Source organism: Oryza sativa, chromosome 4 (genome assembly GCF_034140825.1).
Source record: "Oryza sativa Japonica Group chromosome 4, ASM3414082v1".
Taxonomy (NCBI): domain Eukaryota; kingdom Viridiplantae; phylum Streptophyta; class Magnoliopsida; order Poales; family Poaceae; genus Oryza; species Oryza sativa.
Window position 1 is genome coordinate 32666471 of NC_089038.1, and position 19722 is coordinate 32686192.

Consider the following 19722-nt stretch of genomic DNA (forward strand, 5'->3'; position numbering starts at 1 on the left):
GCGTGACGTCAACGCCCGGGGTCTTCATTCTTCAATCGCTTAAACTGGCTACTATGGCTAACTAATTGCCTAAGCTGTACCGCCGGTCCGCCGCCCGCCGTGTGTTGTAGCCTAGGCCGGCCACCGTCTGTCTAGAAAAGATTCTAAGATTCTGTTTGAAACATATATATTATCATCTTTTACAATATTCCAAGATTTTGTTTGAAACAGATTGTCGAGTAAATTATTACGACAGATTATCTATTTAATTGTAAACATATGTTAAGTATTTTGATAAATATGTAATTTAAAACATATGGGCAAAGCAATGCATTAAAAAATTTATTCCGTAGTAAATTACAGGGGTATCATCTAAGTAATATTAGCTGATTATATTGACATCGCATGTCTATTATTATCAGTCACAAATCGACGAGCCTAGACGACTGCATAGGATCACTGGCCTTAGTTATGGTGTAGCAGAAAGTAACTTTTCTTTCGCGAATGCTCATTGCATGTCAATATATTAGAAGAGTTTTTGTTATACAACTCAATCAGTCAGACATGCCTATGGGGGGAGGGAGAAAAAAACAAAAGCTACAACCAGGTAAAGGAAAGAAAAAAAAACTACTACGGAAAAGGCTACTCCGATCAGCGGGAGGGTGGAGGCAGAACCATACCACACTCCTAATAAGCCCCCAAAAGCAGCAACACCAGCAGAAGACCACATACGAGTATACGACCCTCCGAGAGGATAGACTCCAGAACTACTGAGACCGAGGAGAGCGCAGAGTCGAATACCCTAGAGTTCCACTCCTTCCATAGCTACCAAGAGACGAGAAGGACCGGGGAGTCGAAGTTGGCGCGAAGATGCTTAGATAAGCAGACCCTAGAAGACAGCCACTAGACCTGAAGCGAGCTGTCACGGGGGGAGGGCAACCTAGCCAGAGGGCGACAACATGTGGTGCTAGATCTGTCGAGCGAATACACAGTTGAAGAGGGTGTGGTTCGCCATCTCAAGATTCTGTGTGCAAAAGGGGCAGGCTGAGTGCTATCAATATCACGCTTCTGGAGAAGATCAGCCGTCCAGCAACGCTGCTAAAATGCAAACCAGATGAAGAATTTACGTTTAAGGAGAAAGTACATTAATTATATATCTGCTGAGTACTCTAAATTACCAACTAGTACTCAATTATGACTTATGCCCTTGCCTTCATTTCAAAATTTTAATAGTACTAGCGCCGTGTTTAGTTCCGAAATATTTCTTCAAACTTCCAATTTTTTCATCACATCAAAACTTTTCTACACACATAAACTTCTAACTTTTCTGTCACATCGTTTCAATTTCAACCAAACTTTCAATTTTGGCGTGAACTCACAGCTAGAACAATAACCAGTCTCTTCATTCAGAGGATCTCTCTATGTACTACGGCGAATACGATGGTTTCCTGACCATAAGTAGAAGAATAATGTGTTGACTATGCATGATGGGCGGATGCACGCTTAATTTGGCCATATTGCACCGTGCCATGCATCTAACGTCCTGATTGGATGTATATGTGTGCCAGGAGCGAGCGGCGAGGAAAAACAAAAACGTCGAAGAGTACAAATACGCATTGACTGTCGACCTGCAGGTCTGAACTCTGAGAGAGAATATAATACATGGACAAAAATCCAAAAAGGAGAAAGGCAGAATCATAAGAATCCAAGACAAATCGCCGGCCGATGCATGCCTAACGCGACATGAGGGGTTCTTGTTCCTCTATCACAATCTGCTTTTCCAAACGAAACTGATATGAGTACGTATGAGATTAATTTACTTCTCATTAAGTTTGTAATTTGCGAAGTTATATGCTACGACTGTACTTGGGACAGAGGTGTATTGTTCTTTGATTTATTTTGATCTGTCACTCTTCTATCTTCACTTCTTACACACATACGCATGTTTTCAGGCAACTAATACACTACTAGAGAATTAATCTTTGTTGGATCGCTAAAAAACGGTTCGAATAAGAACCGGGACTAAGATTATCTTTATAGTCCCTGTTAAAAAGCTGAAGGGAATTTTTTGATCTTAGTCCTGGTTGATAACATTTTTAGTTCCGGTTTAAAAAGTCATCAGGCCTTACTATCTTTAGTCCCACCAACCGGAACTAAAGATTAACATTTAGTCCCGGTTATTTATACCAACCAGGACCAAAGATTGAAAAAAAAATTCAACCGCACACTCCTCGGTGGAAGGGAGGCGGTGCCCGGGCGGGCAGGTGGAAGGGAGGGTGGCATAGGCGGCGGCCGAGCGGGCGGAGGGGTCGTCGGCAACGCTGATGTCGATGTGCGGATTGTTGGTTTTGTGATGTGTGGACTTGTGTTGTTTGTTGAGCATGTGAATTAGTAATGTCAATGTTCTATGAATTCGTGTAGTCATTTTGATCCGTGAATTTTGTGATGTTGGTGAGTTTAGCTGTGAATTTGTGACGTTGGTGAGTTCGGCGTGAAATCAATATGCTGACAACAAAAATACAATGAAAAAAAAGGAAAAAAAACTTTAGTTCCGGTTTGTAACACCAATAGGTACTAAAGATTTATCTTTAAACCCAGTTATTTGAATCGGGACTAAAAATGGACATCTTTAATTCCGGATTGGGCATCCCGGTAACATATCCAGGATTAAAAGGTGTTTCGAACTGGGAGTGACGTGGGTTTCTCCAGTAGTGATAGGAGATAATCTCAACTTGTATATATGGATGTGACTCTGTGAGAAGTGCGCGAGATTCACAGTCACATTTTTTATTTTTAAAACTTGTATATAAAAATTAAATTTAAATCTATATGTTCGTGAATTTATATATATATATATATATATATCTATTTTTTTTAAAAAAACCGCTTTTTAGGTGACATAAAAAAGAGGGACGTCCCATAGGAAAAATGACTTTCACACATACCCGCTTTAATTAATAAGTCGTTTAGTCTTACAATATAACAATCAGTATATGTGCATATCATTCTGCATGCCACTCAAGTACTACATGATTTAATTAGCGCAACATCATATATATACTACAATGACAGCAGGCGTGCAAATAAAATATAATTTGTAGAGGTCAGAGGGTACGTGTGTAATTTGTGTTTAGATTGTGACGTTGAGTTTATCTTCTAGTGTGAAATGCTATACAATAAACTAAAGTTGATGGGAAGATTAACAATAATTACCAACGAGAAAGTAATTCGTAGAGAGTTAGATTAGAGCAATTGATGAAGACTATGGTACACACAAACAAGACTTCTTGGTACAGGCCGGGAATTAGGTGCCGCAGCTCATTACCCCTTTACGGTTAGGTGATATCATCAAACATTCCCTCTAATCGTTCTAATTTTTATTTGTTTCTGTTGCTATCGCTAAGACTTCTTTTGAGAGGTCAATGCCTTTGATTACATAGAATTTATTCGCTAGTCTTTCACTGCTTGTTTTATTTGCAGAAGGATAATAAGACATTAATTTAAACTGATTCGACATATTTATCCTGATTCTATCGTGAAAAGCATGCATGCATATTGCTATCAATTAATCAATTATTGAAGTGATATTAATATTGTGTACCCCCCAAAAAAAATAAATATAAGAGAATCTCAAAATTGCTGACAAATGGCATGTCTAGCTAGTACTAGTGTGTGCTACCACTACTGGAACATCGTAAAATAAAAAAAAGAAAGAAATGGAGGTAGGAATTTCTAGACATAGCACAACAGTATAGCTAGATGTGATATGTTTGGCACAAATAAAGGGAATTTTCTTTTTTGTCTAATCTCCTTTTAATTAATTCCAAAGGAATAATATAATCTATATTCCTATATGAGTTACACTGCACACATCCACCCCCCCTACATTTCTTACAGATGCTCTTTCTGAGGAACGACAATTATGATCCAACTAATTAATTACCAGACAAAAAACAAAGCTGGTACATTTTTTTTACAGTAGTACACAAGCAGCTAGGGCTATAGGTGTCCAAACGGGCGGCACGGCCCGGCCCGGCACGGGCACGGTTCCGGCACGGCCCGTTTCAGCACGGCCCGTTAGGCACGGCTGATGAAACGGGCCGTGCCGTGCCGGCCCACGTGCCGAGCCGCCGGCCCAAGCACGGCCCGTGGATGGCCGGGCCGTGCCCGTGCCGGCACGGCACGCCCGCGGCCCACGGGCCGTTCGGGGCACGGCGGCCCGTGAAGGCAGGCCGCCAGCCCGCCAGCCTGCAGTGCACAGTGTTTTTTTTTAAAAAAAAAGCAAAGGAAATGTATAAGGAAAAAAAAATTAAAAATGGAAATAAAATGTTTAAAAAAAGTAATGATTTACTAATGTTAAAAAATGAAAAAATGGTATTTAAAAAATGGAAATAAAAGTTTTTTAAAAAAGTAATGATTTGCTAATGTTAAAAAAAAGAAAAAATGGTATTTTTTTGTTGTGTTGAAAAATTTAAAAATATAGATTGTGATTCATTATTTTGAAATAATTTAAAGATAAATCCACACTTGCGAAAATATTGCAAAAGAATTTGTTAAAAATAGTAATGACCTTTATTGATGTTTATATCATTACAGGATACAATGATACATGCTGCCTCGTTAAAAACTTTGTCATGTAAAAACTCATAGGGGAAAATGAGAAAACCATGACAAAGAAAAGAGTACAGCTCAAAGGTCAGAACTACTTCTAACAAAATTCTACTGGGGTTGGTCTGGATCCAGGTAGAGTTGCTCGAACTGGGCGGCCAATTCTTGGTTGTCCGCAGTGTATTGGGCATGTTGTCGAGCAAGCTCCCAGTCTTTAACGCTTAGTAGCATTTCGACGTGGTCGCTGCGCAGAGTCGTCCTCCGGTCTTCGATGATTCGGCCGCATAGACTGAAGGCCGATTCGGAGGACACCGTCGACACGGGCACCGTCAACACATCCCGTGCTAGTTTTGAAAGCACAGGATATGTTATCTTGTGGTCATTCCACCACCCGAGGACGTTGAAATCTTGTGCTTCGTGGTGGATGGCGTCGCTGTCCAAATAACCGGACAACTCTTCGGCCACAACATGCGAAGAGGCGTCTCCACTTGTAGCCGACGAACTGCCACCACCTTGGATTGAACTTGAAGACGATCCACCCCAAATCCTACCCCACTGTATCTTCTTCTTACCTGTAGTGGGGATAGGAGGGGGTCTCTGCTGGCGAACTTCCTGAAACTTTACTTCATATCTTCCAAAAACCTCATATAATTTACATCTAACCTCAGTATAAAAAGAACTATAATCTACACCTATAGTATCTCCAACAAGTGATAAAATAGCAGACAATCCCCTTAATTTACACCTAGGATCTAAAACAAAAGCAAGAGCATACAACATAGGTATATTTTTCCAATATTTCAAATATTTTTGTTTCATGTGAAAGACAGGTTCAGTTAGAACGTCATCATTTTCGTATTATTTAAATAAAGTAGCAATTTCAAGAAGGTTGTGCAAAATTATATTAGCAGTTGGATAATAAACTTGTGACAAAGTTAGAGTACAATCATAAAAAGTTTCTAGAAATTGGTAAAATTTTTGGACAATTGCCCAAACATGCTCGTTCAGTACTGAAGACCCGTCACTGTTTCTTGGGCCACCACGTGACTGAACAAAATCAGAAAGTAAACTACTATAAGGTAAAACAACTTTTAACATTAAATACGTTGCATTCCACCGATGCTCTGCATCGGTGGCAAACTTACGAGCTTTCACACCGGCCGCATTGCAAAACCTCTTCCATGCAGCAATCCGCGGGTTAGAAGCAGTTAACCACGCGATTGCTTGACGAACAGCATCGATGTGGTCACCTACCCTCTTCATGCCAGTCTTAACAATCAAATTAATTATATGACATGCACAACGCTGATGGAGTAGAAAAGATTGAGCATACACACAAAATAAAGGTTGCAATATTTCAATAGCCCTAGAATTAGCAGATGCATTATCTAGGGTGACAGCAAATATTTTATCAGCAAGATTAAATTCATTAATTACTTCCCTAATTCTTTCAGCTATGTTTTCTCCTGTATGTGAGACATCTATTAACCTAAGCCCTAAAACTCTCTTTTGTAATTGCCAATCATCATCAACAAAATGAACAACTACGCTAAGATAATCCTCTCTAGCTCTACTACTCCATATATCTGAAGTAACACTAACAGAGAAAGTACATGTACTAAACAGTTCCTTAAGTGCAGTTGCTTCCTTGTGATAAACATTCTCTAAATCTCTAGTTGATGTTTGCCTACTCACAGTTTTAAACCTAGGGTTATGAGATTGCTGAATGTAATGTTCAAAAGCAGGGGACTCCCCAAAGTTCAGGGGTAAATCTTGCCTGGCGATTAACCGGACAAGAGATTCCCGAGCAACCATGGGATCGTACTCCCAACTGTGTACCGTACCGTCTGGGTTTACCATAAGTTGCTGCTGCCGGAGTTGTATTCCTTGCTTCTTGGCACACGACTCCGCATGGCGCTTGAGGTGACCTGTACCACCAGAAGAACGAGCAGATAAAATTTGCCTACATATTCTACAACGGGCTTTCGATACCTCCCTTCCGTCGGGGCATGTTTCCTTTATCTCGTCGAAGCTTTGCCACACACCGGAGGTTCTCGATCTCTTCGAGCCGGTGTGTGTCGAAACACTTCCGCTCGCGGTTCCGGAAAATCCTTCCGAAGCTGTCTCCGCCTGAACCGGTACCTCCTCAACGACAGCCGTATGAACCGGTACCTCCTCCACAGATGGTGGAGTTGGAGCCGATCCGGAGGTACCGTCAAACCCCGACATGTAGTTGGGGTCGAAATCACCCAAGGTGAACGACGGCGACTGGTATGGAAAGTTCGGATCCATTCTGAAAATTTAAACCGACATAAACAAATTTTCGAATATTTATTGAATTCACAAACACAATACAAATAATACACAAATTTGAATATTACTTACATCTTTCCAACTGCGAGCTCTTCAAACCTCTGCGATCAAACTGTTGAACTACGAAACTAATTTTGATTTTTGACAAAATTTGAGCAAATTTTGTCAAAATAAAAAAAAATGCACACTTGAGAACAAAGAGAGCACTTAAAACACTTGAGAGCACAAGATGAGGAGTGTGGGATGAGGAGAAATGGCTGGGGTTCATGCCCTATTTATAGGGCGAAATTTGAGATTTTTTGGAATTTTTTCGAAATTTTTATGAATTTTTTAGCCTCCCAACGGTTATTTTCAAATTTGAACGGTCAAATAGCCGTTAGTGCCACGTGGCGCCTTCCCATTCGACCGCCGCCCGCCCTGTCCGCGCCTGACGGGCCGCCGGCGTGCCGTGCCGTGCCGTGCCGCGGGCCGTGCCGTGCCGGCCCGCTACAGTAGCCGTGCCGTGCCGTGCCGGCCCACGGGCTCGGCCAGCGGCCCAAGCACGGCACGGCTACTCGTGCCGTGCCGGCACGGCCCGTTACTGTAGCAGGCCGTGCCGGGCCGTGCCTGCTACAGGTTCGGCCGTGCCCCGGGCCGCCCGTTTGGCCCGGCCCATTTGGCCACCTCTAGCTAGGGCATGTCAAAACCCTAAGACTACCATGCATAGACTACATTTATGCATGCATGCATATACTACTGACATAACTAAATTAAGTACACATATCCCAAGGGGAATTAAGCTCTTCTAACATCCATTAGTGCAGTAGTAGTACTGAACTCTCTGTGGGTTGTTGAACAACCGCTGGATCATGATCAGTTGCACCAGAATAACCTGACGCAATGCCGGACGACCGGCAACGACCCCCGGCCGGTTTATCCGGCGCCTCATCTCCGGTGTGGTCAGACAGCCAAAATTCTCCTCCTCGATCTCATCTCCCCTCTTTCCAAACGGTTTATATATATATACACAAGCTATACATCTTTCCACTACTTCTCCTCAGCTCGCTTTCCCCTTCACCACTGCAACTTGCTCATCACCCACACACCAAGCAAGCACTCACTCTCTCTTGCTAGCTCTCTCCACCACAAGAAGAAACTAGCTAGCCAAGAAACGGAGGATCGATCGAGGTTCAGGATAGAGATTATTACATCGTCGTGGTCGTCGATCATGGGGGATCATCAGATGATGCACGCAGCTCCGGCGGCGATGTACAACGGCGGCGGTGGTACGACGAGCTCTCATGGCGTGTGGTGGAGCAACGCGGTGGGGGTACCGGCGGCGGCGACGTGCTCGACGACGACGGAGCTCGCCGGGTACACCGCCTGGTCGTCGGCTCTGGCCGCTGGATACGATGGCATGGTAGCTGACAACGGCGGCAAGCAGGCGAAGAGCACCACCACGGCGTCGTCGGAGTCGCCCGGCAACAACAGCTCGGTGACCTTCCAAGAGCCGGCGAGCATCCCCGACCCGGCCGCCGTCGCCGCCGTGCCGCAGCCGGGGCTCGCCGGCTTCACCGACTGGACCCAGCCTTTCATGTGAGTTATATATACAAGCCAATTAATTAACTCGTACTAGCTACCATATCATATGGAGAGCTAGCTTAGCTGAGATCGATCCTGACATGTTTGCATGCGATTTTGTGTACGTTTCATCAGGAACAACGGTGCTGGTCTGCATGAGTTTCTGCAAGATGGCCACCATGACATGAGCGCGTCGAGCTTGATGAATCACTCATCAAATAACCTAGCACTGCAGCAAGCAGGTCACCACCACGAGCTGCTGTCCAGCTTCGGCTCAGACCTGCTCTTGTCGCCGACGTCGCCGTACGGCGGATTCCAGTCCTCGCTGCTGAGGAGCCTCATGGAGCCGACGGCGAAGCAGCAGCAGCAGCAGCCGGCTTTGGCTGGACTCCAGCAGTATCATCAGTACCAGCAGCAGATGGGACACGCACCAGCAGCTGCTGCCAAGTTCGCGCAGGCAGTTGGGGCCAGGGATTCACTCCAGTTCACCAACGACGCGCCGTTCTGGAACCCTTCTGCCGGATTCGGCATGCCGGCGGCTGTGGCGGTGGCGGCGGCGGCGGCGCAAGATCAAGCTAGCGTTCGCTCTGCCAAACGCTCGTCGCCGGCGCCGCCGCGTGCGGCAGCAACCCTTGCATTAAAGGTTTGTACATAGATGATGCATGCATACAAGATAGCTAGCTAGTTCTGTCATTAGCTACTTTAATTTTAGGGCATTGTGATTGATGTTTTGTTATGTGTATACGTGTAGACTGCTATGGAAGGAGTAGGGGACTCTAGCTCAGTGATCACCAAGAAGGAGACAGCGTTCAAGAAACCGAGACTCGAGACACCGTCGCCATTGCCGACCTTCAAGGTAGATAGATACTCACAGAGACATAGCTAGCTGCTATGCATCATGAGTTGAACTCAATCTGGTTTAATTAGTATAAAACAGTCTGCATTATTTGATGTCACAATAATATATAGGTCATGCAATTTAAGAGATCGATATAGATGCATCTTTACTAAAGTTGTTCGTATGTGCAAATTGCAATATACTTCAGGTTAGGAAGGAGAAGCTAGGGGACAGGATCACAGCGCTCCAACAACTAGTCTCTCCTTTTGGAAAGGTGAGGGAGGCTTTTGATGGCCAATGTGCACTATATTACAAACAACAAGAGTGCTTGGAACTATGCATCAACATCTTCTGTGCAAAAGAGTTCTTCCTTTTTGATCTCCTCCTCCTTTCGAGATCTATACACTATATGCAAAACAACACAATCTTATTCTCTTCTCGATGTGCGCGCGTGCAGACGGATACCGCATCGGTGCTCCATGAGACCATCGAGTACATCAAGTTCCTGCACGACCAAGTTGGTGTAAGTGTGTGCAAGTACACCATGATTCCCCACCTTTAATTATAGCATCCTGGAGCACGAACTCGCACGTTTCTTCAGATGAATCATGCATCAGAGATTCAGAGAAGAGAGACTGATGATCAGTGTTACCTGAACATTGTCTTGTGTTTTGTTTTCTGCAGGCTCTTAGTGCTCCATACTTGAAGAACGGTGCCCATCAAGTGCCCCACTTGAAGGTATTGCCAGTGTTGGATGCTGCATGCTTGCTCTCCTTTTCAGCATTCTGATCGATCACTGTACTTATGATCGATCTGTGTGTGTCATCTCTGTTCAAGCCAGTGCTGATGATGGCTTCTGCAATTGATTTGTTTCGTTTCAGAACTCAAGTCCTGACAAGTCCAAGCACGGCGAGATATCACTGAAGGGCCGGGGGCTTTGTCTGGTGCCGATATCGAGCACGTTCGCCGTTGCCAGCGAGGTGCCCGTCGAGCTGTGGACTCCATTTGGTGCCAACTTTATTAGGTAGAAGAACAAGTCCTGGAACTGAAGAACACTGATCAGAAGCGTCAAATTAACGATCGAGTAGCTAGCTGCTAATATAGTCGCCTAGCTAGCACAAATCGAGATCTGATGTTTCTTGATTGTATCTACGTACTAGTTGTATGATGATAATTTCGTAACCCTAGTAGTACTGATGCTGTGGCTGTAATCAGCAAAGCACTGAGCTAGTTAGCTAGATGAACCTTTGGAATGAGTGCTTGAAGACTTGGATTCATTCTTCAGGTTCATCACAGAATAAGGAATCGGCTAGTTGAGAGGGGACAGAATTATGTACTGATCATCATCAGGTTCTTATGATTGGTTGCTAGGTTGCATCGTATCAATGAGTAGTTGCGGAAGAATTTGTTATAGAATTGATGGTTCGATTCAATGGTGGATCAATTAAGTAATGTAGCAGGTTTCTCTCTGTTGATTGTACCAAATAAAAGTGCCATCTCTTTGATTAATGATACCTTTTGCTTGCTTCTCTTTTAAATCTGACCGCATGTTTTGCTATTAAGTAGAGCTTCAAGAATTTGTGCATGTGTTTCTTTTGCTTAATTATTTCCAGAACTTTCAGGTTAACAATTCCATTTCTGTAGTGCATATCAGCATGCCGAACACTTCTGCTTGGGCATATTCTACTCATCTACTGCATTTTATTATTATATGAACAAAGATAGGAAAAATGCAAATTGATCCATTGATAAAATCATATTAGGAAGATATTTTGACGTATGCTGTCAAGTTCCTATAATTTCGGTGCTCAGTATTATATCAAAGAATGGTTAGATTTATCATATATGGAAATGCAAACCATTTAATTTGGCAAGAAAAATATTTTCACAAATATAATAATTTTATAATTACCATTTTGTGACTTGACTACTGACTTCGGTAATTCCGTATATCTCTTTTACCCACTGACCCCCTTGTTAGGGACGCTAACTTCGACTGGCTGGTCTATATATGCCAGTATGCTTATGCTGGTAGCATTGCACCATATCCAACCCGGCAACATATCCTATGCACACAGGCCCTCACGTGTACACACGTGCACACCAACTAAAAAATATCACAAAAAAATCTAGAAAAAATCATACACATACTTTCAATTGTATTACACCTAGGGTTAAAATCTTAACGTCAAATTCATTATATTTTAGCCGTAACAAAAAAAACAAAAAATCTAACAGTTTTAAGGTTGCAATTTTGTCAGAATTTTATCTTTTTTGTTATTCTCTATGTAGAATGAATTTGAAGATGCGACTTTGCACGTAGATGTAATACTATTGAAAGTACATGTATGAATTTTCCTAGAATTTTTTGTGATAATTTTTAGTTGGTGTACATGGTGTGTACACGTGAGGGCATGTGTGCATAGGATACGCTCCCATCCAACCCTTATGGTCTAGTTGAGTCCATACGCGTGGATTAGTGACTGCATGAGCGAAGCCTTTACCCTTTTTCCAGAGAAAATTGAACTTTTTTTTATCACACCAATGCTCTTCAAAAGAAATTCAACGCACCACATGTCCAATACAATTCTGGTTCTGTTGAGGGTGTTGAAATTTCAAATAGCATGAGTAAAACCATAGCTTTTAACCCCCAAAACGAACTTTTTACCAAGATTCATGGTTGGTATACAGAGTCAAAATTCAACAGAAATGCTCTTCAAAAGAATTTCAGTGCCAAAAAGTAGAGGGAGATATGTCAAATAGTTGATTTTCACCCAATCCATTAATATTTGTACTGCACGAATACAATTCTATTTGAACCCTTTATTTCTTAGAACTGAGTGAACCATCATGTGTATCTGTCATGGAATTTGATTCAAGTTTCACTTGTATGAGAGCTACAACCATACATGTTATTCTCCTTAGTGAAATGGTAAACCAAATGCGACGAACTCCTGTAAAGCTAGCAGACAAGAACAATTCAACATCATGCGCAAAAACACAATAATAGAATTCAGTCCTTACTGAACCACTATGTACATCTAGAAGATATATATTATAAAAATATATAAAAGTTTGGTCAATCAATAAGGAGCATTACCCTTTTTCTCTTTATTTACCAAAACATTTAGAAATCCATGAGCTAGACATCTGCATTGCATCCACCATCTGCCTCCCCGGTTTGCCTTTGCCCTGTATTGTCAGCTCAGAGACTCACATAGCTGCATTGGTTCTCTGCATGCTCAATTCTGTTAGAACATTTTTACATGACTAGCCACCAGAATGCACAATATGGCCGGCTTGCGAGAGTACCTGACAGTGACAAAAGAAGGCTACACTGCAAACTCATCTCAGTCTCGGCCACCTGTTAACTGAACCTATCAGATCCAACAAAGATCAGCAAGACAATGTTTTTGTAGCTATAATATGATACTATTGCTGAATGCCATTTTCTTTTTCTGCTGACAAAGTGATGAAATGTGGATGATTGGGCTGAGTTAGGCTGCAATGTTGAAGAAAGCAGATCTCTGAAATCTTACAGGTCATGGTCACTTGAAAGGGGCTTTCCTACCTTCCTGATACTGAGAGATTTGCAAGAGCCTCACTTGCTGACATTGTCATTTACTGGAAGTCAAGCCCTTGTACTTCCAACGGTTTCTATCAGCTGCATCTCAAATCCGACTGCTCACAGCTGTAAAATTATTCACTTTTTTTCTGAATCTCTGATGAAAGTCAAGCATGTGCTTCCATGTCAGATCTCCTCCTCGCTTTGCTTTGAGATCTCGACGAGTTCTCGTTAACCTCGATGGGTGATGGACACAGACGGGTTGGTCGCCGTCAGTTGTAGTAGATCCGACGGGATTGTCCGCGGCGGCGGCGACCGAGGTGACGGCCGGCGGCTGCGAAGCGAGGTCAGGGAAGCGGAGGAGATGGAGGACGAGCCGCCGGAGAGCAGACCGCCGGCGGCGAGGGATTCGGCGGTTTCGGCCCATGAGAAGAGGCAGATAGGGTACCGATCCAATCTTGACCCGAATTTAACTATTTGCCATTTTGAGGTTTGCCAATTATCCAAATATTGCACTTAATAATTTGCCATTGGAGAGAGGTAATTTCTTAACTATTTGCTATTTTTGCATATGTGACGTGCCACTGTACCGTGCCAGCGTGGAAAGTAACGTGGGCCCCACCCGTCAGCCCCTCTCCTCTCCTTCTCTATCTCCGGTCGGTCGTCGCCCACCTCCCGCCAGCCCCGCGCCGTCGTCGGCCGCTGGCCCCACGCGACAGAGACGAAGAGCAGGCGAGGAGTCCTGGCAGCAGGCGCGTGGCGCGCTCCCTGGCGACCAACAAATGGACAGCGCATCGGCGAGGAAGCCCGCGAGGCCAAAGAGAAGGCATGCGGCGGAGAAGGCCGGGGTGGAGAGGAGGCGGCGAAGCGTGGCGCGGCGGGAGGTGGTTGCCGAGGAGAAGACCTTCGGCGAGCTCGGCATGGCTTCGGCGAACTCGCCGGCCGCTGTCGCGTGGATCGGCGAGGCACGTCGGATCGGAGTCGGGGGAGACGAGAAGGAGTAGTGGTGGTGGACACTGTCGACGGTGCGGGGCGAGCGGGGCTGGCGGGGGGATGGGCGAGCGCGGGCTGGTGGCCGACGACGGCTCAGGGTCAGTGCGGGCCGGTGGGAGGTGGGCGGCGACCGGAGATAGAGAAGAAGGTGAGGAGAGGGGCTGACGGGTGAGGTCCACGTTGCTTTTCACGCTGGCACGTACGGTGGCATGACACGTAAGCAAAAGTGGCAAATAGTTAAGAAATTACCTCTACAAATTATTAAATACAAACATAAGAGGGATATTTGAATAATTGGCAAACCTAAAAGTGGCAAATAGTTAAATTCCGCTCCAAAGGTAGGCCCGAATAACTAACTATACGGGCCCTTTCTTCAACTTGGGTCCAAACAAATCGGCCCGTACCCACGAGTGGGCCGATGCAGCAGGAATGGGCTTGTTCAAGTTTTAGATTGCAGTCAGGCAATGGACAAATGGCATAGAAGATTAGAAGATGGAACTATACTGATGTTTTCCATCCATTCCATTCTGAGCTAACCCTTACGGCATGTTTGGCGACTTAACAAAAAGGGATTGGTAGTTTAGAGGAGGAAGTTGGGAGTTTCATTTTTATTTCTCGTCCCTTGGTAGTAGAGATGAGAATCATACAAAGTTTGAGTGGGAATTAAAGTTCAAGTGATGACATACAATTCAGATATATCCTGACATACTTAAGAAGGGAATCCCCTCCAAATTAACTGTTACTAAACACATATTGAAAAGTTGAGATTTTGCTCTCAAACTCTCCTTCCTAATTCATTCTAAAACTCCGACACCCACCATCCAAACAATTTCCTCCAACCAAACGCGCCCTTAATAAGATGATTGCATTTCACTGACATAACTAGGATCTACAATAGATGTCAGGACAATTGTCCGTCGTCCATTTGGCAACGGATACAAAATTTGTTGATAATGGATTATATTCGTTTCAAAAGCAGAAGCAATGAATCACCATTCCTACAATAACGCATAGCTGCAGAAAATGCCGAAATTTACAGACAAGGATAAAACAAATATAAACATTCATCTCCCCTCCAAGGCTGTAATGCTCACGCCATTCACGGAATTTTCCATATTCTCTCTTGCATATTCAGTTGCGCGTTTTTTGTGCACAAAAAATATAGGTTGCTTTGGTTGAGGTAGCGGTGCAGTATTGTTCTCTAACATGAACACAACAGATGACATCAGCGGCCTATCATCTGGATGGTCCTGAATGCACAAGAGCGCTATGTGGATACATCTCAAAACTTCATGGAGTGGACAACTCTCCACAACGCTCGAGTCCACCAAATCCCTTGCATTTCCATCTTTCCATAAGCTCCAAGACTACACCAACAGAATATAAGAATCAGTTACAAAAGTATGCATCGTTTGAGCTGAAGAAATTAAGCATTCTGCTGCTCTTACATAAGCTATAAGGTTTGGGAAGCCCATTATGAGATGGGGTGAGCTGATCCTGAAGCCACTTATGATCTCCAAAAGTAGAATACCAAAGCTATATATGTCAGACTTGACAGAAAAGATTCCTTCCATTGCATATTCAGGAGACATGTACCCACTGTTTGTTAAGCGGTGAGGAATGCACCGTTTGAATCAGTAAACATGTAAATTTGATCACATTAAGCATTAGATAATTCATGCATCACTTACTATGTCCCAACAACACGGGTGGTGTTTGCTTGTTGCTGGTTTCCACCAAAGATCCGTGCCATGCCGAAATCTGATATTTTGGGACTCATTTCAGCGTCCAGCAAGATATTGCCTGCTTTGAGATCTCTATGAATAATTGTTAATCTTGAATCTTGGTGGAGATAAAGAAGCCCTCTTGCTACCCCTTTAATTATTTTGAACCGGTTTGGCCAATCAAGCACTGTTTTTCTTGTAGCATCTCCCAATATTAACATGAACAAAGTGTATCGTCAGCCATCATTCAGTATATATTTTTACTAATTCACTAATCATTTAATATAAGGCCGGAAATCAGAACATACCAAAAAGGAAGGCATCCAAGCTTTTGTTCGGCAAGTATTCATAGATCAGTAACTTTTCATCTTCATGAATGCAGCAACCAACAAGTTTAACTAGATTTCTGTGCTGCAATCTTGCAATAAGGACGACTTCATTCCTAAACTCCTCTATTCCTTGCCCAGAACCCTTACTGAGCCTTTTAACAGCTACTTCCTTGCCACCTTCCAGAATTCCCTATGTGAGCAACCAAATGTTCAATTAAACAAGTAAAAGCCAAATATTAACTGGAAATGTCAAGCTATGACATTAAAAAAAAAAGAAATATCAAGATATATCTTCTCCTTACCTTGTAAACTTTGCCAAAACCTCCTTTTCCAAGCATATTATAACTGGAGAAATTGTTTGTTGCAATTACGACCTCTTCAAACCCAATGAATGGAAAATCCACATCTTCAGCCCCAAGTTCATTTGAGGCACTCAAGTATTGTACCATAATTTTGTTCTGGATTTCCTTGCTTCGCTGTTTGCCTAACAAGAACAGTATTATATAGAAATTGTTTTACTAACAAAACTACATGGACTGCATTTTGAGAAGTGATGTGAGTGTTGTTGTACCCCTTGATTTGCATATCCACACAAGGCATATGCATGTGAGGATCAGTAGGCTAGCCACAACTGGAAGGACAATCTTCACTACATCAGTCTCCTTCTTGACTGCTGCAGAAATATAGTCCATACAAGAGAATGGGACTTTCAGGTTCTCTTCATAAGCTGCTTGCAAGTGCATGGACTAGATGCACTTTACTATTAGTAATGTTTCATTTTAACCATATTTGATGCTACTACAGACTTCAGATGAATTGTGAATTTTACAGGCAGATTTAGTGTGTCTGCAAACATCAGAGGAAGTGGTAAATTGGCAAATCTTTACACATTGGGCAATAGAGTATTGGGTCCCATAGTAGCAGAAGTGGCACGCCAAAAGATAGGCCACAAGTTGCTAATGCAGCAGGATACCAATTTGAGTCCTGTCAATGGTACATGAACTGGACTGACCAAGAAATGCATCGGCTAGAAAAAACAAATTACTGAAATCGGTGTCAACTGAACAATTGGTCGTAATATACTAGGCTATGTTTCGTGACCACCATTATCTTTCCTAATATAACTTCCTCAACTAAAGAGTAAGAGCAACAAGTGCCTAATTCAGCAAGGTGCCCATTCAGTATGAAATGGATTAGAAAGCATAGATCAGAAAGAATGCTTTATAAAACAGTTTAGAAAGCTCTGGGTCAAGTTAAAAAGCATAAAAAAAAATGCGTAATCAAATTAATTAATACTTAACAGTGCATAAGTGGAGTAAGTATGGGCATTAATCACAATGTAGAGGCATATGATGGGCAGGGAATGATAAAAAGTACCAGTTGGGCTCGGAAGCCGGAGGTACAGATTCTCACCACCACCAGTGACCTTTGCCAGGTCTAGAAGCTCCCCCATCCAAACCAAGCACCTCGATGTGTCACCCATCATGCTGGCAGTGCTCAGGTTCGCGTAAGCATATGCTGTGCAAGAGCAGTTGTGCCTGCACTCTTCCATGCACTCATCAAGGCTTCTGTTCCTGATGTACAAGAACTTGTCAGGTGTTTTCATGCCAGGCAAGGTCAAGAAACTATCTCCATAGCTACATTTCATCTGCTCCTTTCTCACACATCCTCTTGAAATGTTAAGACCATCAGGCTTGAATCCATCAAGGCACTTGCATGTTGGGAATGCCTCCGCAGCATCACAATAACCAAATGGTCCACAGGAGGCATATCTTTCGCAAGTATAAGAGGGATTGCTGAATAACACAGACCATGCAAACAAGTTGCTGTTCCAGATCAGCATCTTTATTGTTCCTGTGTAGTCGAGCATCAAGCGCATGCTAGGAGAGTCATCAGAAACAGAGTACATCATGTATATCTCATTCCCTTTGTTGATGATTGTCTGGTATGTCACAGAGCTGGTATTACTCTGGAACATAGCAGAGACCAACGCACCATTCCATGCCCCACTACGCCAGTATGGACTTGTTCCATTCCAAACCAAAACCTGGAAATCCGAGTTGGGGTCACCACTGAGGGAAAAGTTGCCGGTTGATGGATCATCAGGGCCCTTCCAAGAAACAATGCGCTGAGCAACCTGGCCATTGTATTTCAGCAAGAGCTTCATGCCAGGGAGGATGGTATCAGTCAAATGATCAAAGCTCTGCCACAAGATTGTGTGGTTAGGAGATCGAAGGACCAAATTACCAGAATTAAGAAGAACTACCGTGGCTCCAGAACCTCCAGTGGTGATGTTGTTCCTTGCTTCCCAAAGAGTGTGGCCTCCCGATTCAGACAACACAAGGTCAGAACTGTTGGAGATGAAGAGCATGGCAGAAGAAGGGGCAGTGATTGGGTTGTCACGGTTGGCAACCCACACCACGGTGCGATTGGGAATCTTGTGGTACCATATGCCAACATATAAGGTAGCATTTGAGTTTGTTGGGGAGAAGAAACCAAGAGCAAAAACACCACCATCCGAGATTAGCATGTCACCAGGGTAGAGTGGCTTTGCAGGTGTTAGCTGATCATCTGATTTGCACAAAGAAATCAAGAACACGAGTACGAAAACGGTAGCGAAAGCCGTGCCCATTAGGCCTTCTATTCTGTGTAAGGTTGAGTAAGCATGGAAGCAATTCTTCCCTCCAATTGTAGGAAGCTCTTATCAGCGAGGACACGCAATTGGTAGGAACTATGAACAACAAGCCAAACAAGGGTCGGTCTCATCCAGCTGAACAAAGTTGACTCAAATGATTTGGCCATCCAGCAAATCGTCTGCCCAACTTGAGCCAGCAACTACATAATGCCGTCTGAGTGAAGGTTCCTTGAATTTCATTACCAGGGACAGTAAGTCAAATACATCGGCACATCTCCATCCAGAAATACAAAGTCGAAAGTTCATCGAACATGTGTGAGTATGACAGTTAAAAGGGGGGAATATTGAGAAACTGGCTGGCTCACCAAGTCACCATCGGTTTTAGCTCGCGGCGGAGGCGACTGAAGCGGACCTTAGGTCTCCGGGGAAATCTCGCCGTAGACGGCCGGCGGCTGTGATGGGAGGTCCCTGGCGGCGGAGGTAGGAGTAGGGCACCGTCGAAGGGGACATGACGCGAGTCCCCCGACGAGGCCCCGGTCGTGGCCGTCGGCGAGGGAGGTTGAAGCGGAGGGACAAGGAGGCACCGGCGGGCGGGCATGGTGGGCAGGCTGTGCGCGCGGCGGCGGCGGCGGCGGCGGCGCGCCGCCGGCTGCACAGGTTGTCGGACCGAGAAGCTTCGCCGGCTCGCCGCCGAAGGATTCGGCCCACGGACATGAATTGGATCGTAAACCATTGCTTCCGAATCAATCTGGGCTTGCCCATATCCATACTGAGCTGCAAAGTTCATCGTGGCCGTTTCCTCACCATGCGGCCCAGTAAATCGGCCCGTCACATCCACCCCACTTCGCTTTCGTCAGAGATCGCCGCCGTCGCCGTCGCCGCCGTCGCCGCCGCCGCCGCTGGATGGAACCGGATCTGCCTGCGCGTGCTCGATAGCTTGCAAGACCGATCAGTTGGCGAATCCTGAATGCCGCAGCGGCGCAGCCGCCTCGGCTGCTTCCCGTCGGGCGGCGCTCCCATGGAAGGATGGGGATTGGTTCCGTTAACGCAGATGGTGCGTATTTCTTCAGGCCTTAGATCCATGAGAGTTCCAGTGCGCCATTGATTAATAGGGTTTATCCAGATCTCCACTGTGGAATGTGGATTGTGATTGAGAGTATTGCTTCCTGGTTGGTGGT

The 19722-nt window shown here is 44.3% G+C and overlaps 2 protein-coding genes and 1 long non-coding RNA gene across 7 annotated transcripts; 1 reads left to right on the top strand and 2 right to left on the bottom strand.

The window, feature by feature from the left end:
• Nucleotides 1–4528: 4528 nt before the first annotated feature.
• Nucleotides 4529–7539, bottom strand: LOC136355968 (uncharacterized). The gene is made up of 2 exons (XR_010740574.1): nucleotides 6973–7539; nucleotides 4529–6880 (listed from the first exon to the last, which is right to left on the bottom strand). It is a non-coding gene; the product is annotated as an uncharacterized lncRNA (long non-coding RNA).
• A 365-nt stretch (nucleotides 7540–7904) lies between these two features.
• On the top strand, nucleotides 7905–10807 carry LOC4337107 (transcription factor bHLH112). The gene is made up of 7 exons (XM_015778483.3): nucleotides 7905–8475; nucleotides 8596–9103; nucleotides 9212–9316; nucleotides 9507–9572; nucleotides 9756–9821; nucleotides 9983–10036; nucleotides 10180–10807. Exons 1-7 carry the CDS (start codon nucleotides 8108–8110, stop codon nucleotides 10324–10326), a joined length of 1314 nt encoding a protein of 437 aa, XP_015633969.1. The 5' UTR covers nucleotides 7905–8107; the 3' UTR covers nucleotides 10327–10807.
• A 3948-nt stretch (nucleotides 10808–14755) lies between these two features.
• Nucleotides 14756–19278, bottom strand: LOC4337108 (G-type lectin S-receptor-like serine/threonine-protein kinase B120). 5 transcript variants are annotated; one of them, XM_026024568.2, is made up of 8 exons: nucleotides 18910–19278; nucleotides 17287–18772; nucleotides 16481–16579; nucleotides 16212–16393; nucleotides 15889–16099; nucleotides 15548–15785; nucleotides 15305–15455; nucleotides 14756–15223 (listed from the first exon to the last, which is right to left on the bottom strand). In XM_026024568.2, the coding sequence occupies exons 2-8, from the start codon at nucleotides 18539–18541 to the stop codon at nucleotides 14921–14923; spliced, it is 2439 nt and encodes an 812-aa protein (XP_025880353.1). In that variant the 5' UTR covers nucleotides 18542–18772; nucleotides 18910–19278; the 3' UTR covers nucleotides 14756–14920. The 5 variants fall into 5 exon arrangements, with proteins under 5 accessions (XP_025880353.1, XP_066166025.1, XP_066166026.1 ...); XM_066309928.1 differs by having other exon boundaries at nucleotides 16481–16582; XM_066309929.1 differs by having other exon boundaries at nucleotides 16481–16655.
• Between the last annotated feature and the right edge of the window lie 444 nt (nucleotides 19279–19722).

What these genes read in the sequence shown, in the direction of transcription:
- LOC4337107 (XM_015778483.3), top strand. Translation starts at nt 8,108, where the DNA reads ATGGGGGATCATCAGATGATGCACGCAGCTCCGGCGGCGATGTACAAC. An exon ending in TCCTGCACGACCAAGTTGGT is followed by an intron (nt 9,822 to 9,982) that starts GTAAGTGTGTGC and finishes TGTTTTCTGCAG; the next exon opens with GCTCTTAGTGCTCCATACTT. An exon ending in ATCAAGTGCCCCACTTGAAG is followed by an intron (nt 10,037 to 10,179) that starts GTATTGCCAGTG and finishes GTTTCGTTTCAG; the next exon opens with AACTCAAGTCCTGACAAGTC.
- LOC4337108 (XM_066309928.1), bottom strand. Translation starts at nt 18,541, where the DNA reads ATGGGCACGGCTTTCGCTACCGTTTTCGTACTCGTGTTCTTGATTTCT. An exon ending in GTGGATATGCAAATCAAGGG is followed by an intron (nt 16,394 to 16,480) that starts GTACAACAACAC and finishes TGTTCTTGTTAG; the next exon opens with GCAAACAGCGAAGCAAGGAA. An exon ending in ACCCGTGTTGTTGGGACATA is followed by an intron (nt 15,456 to 15,547) that starts GTAAGTGATGCA and finishes CTTAACAAACAG; the next exon opens with TGGGTACATGTCTCCTGAAT.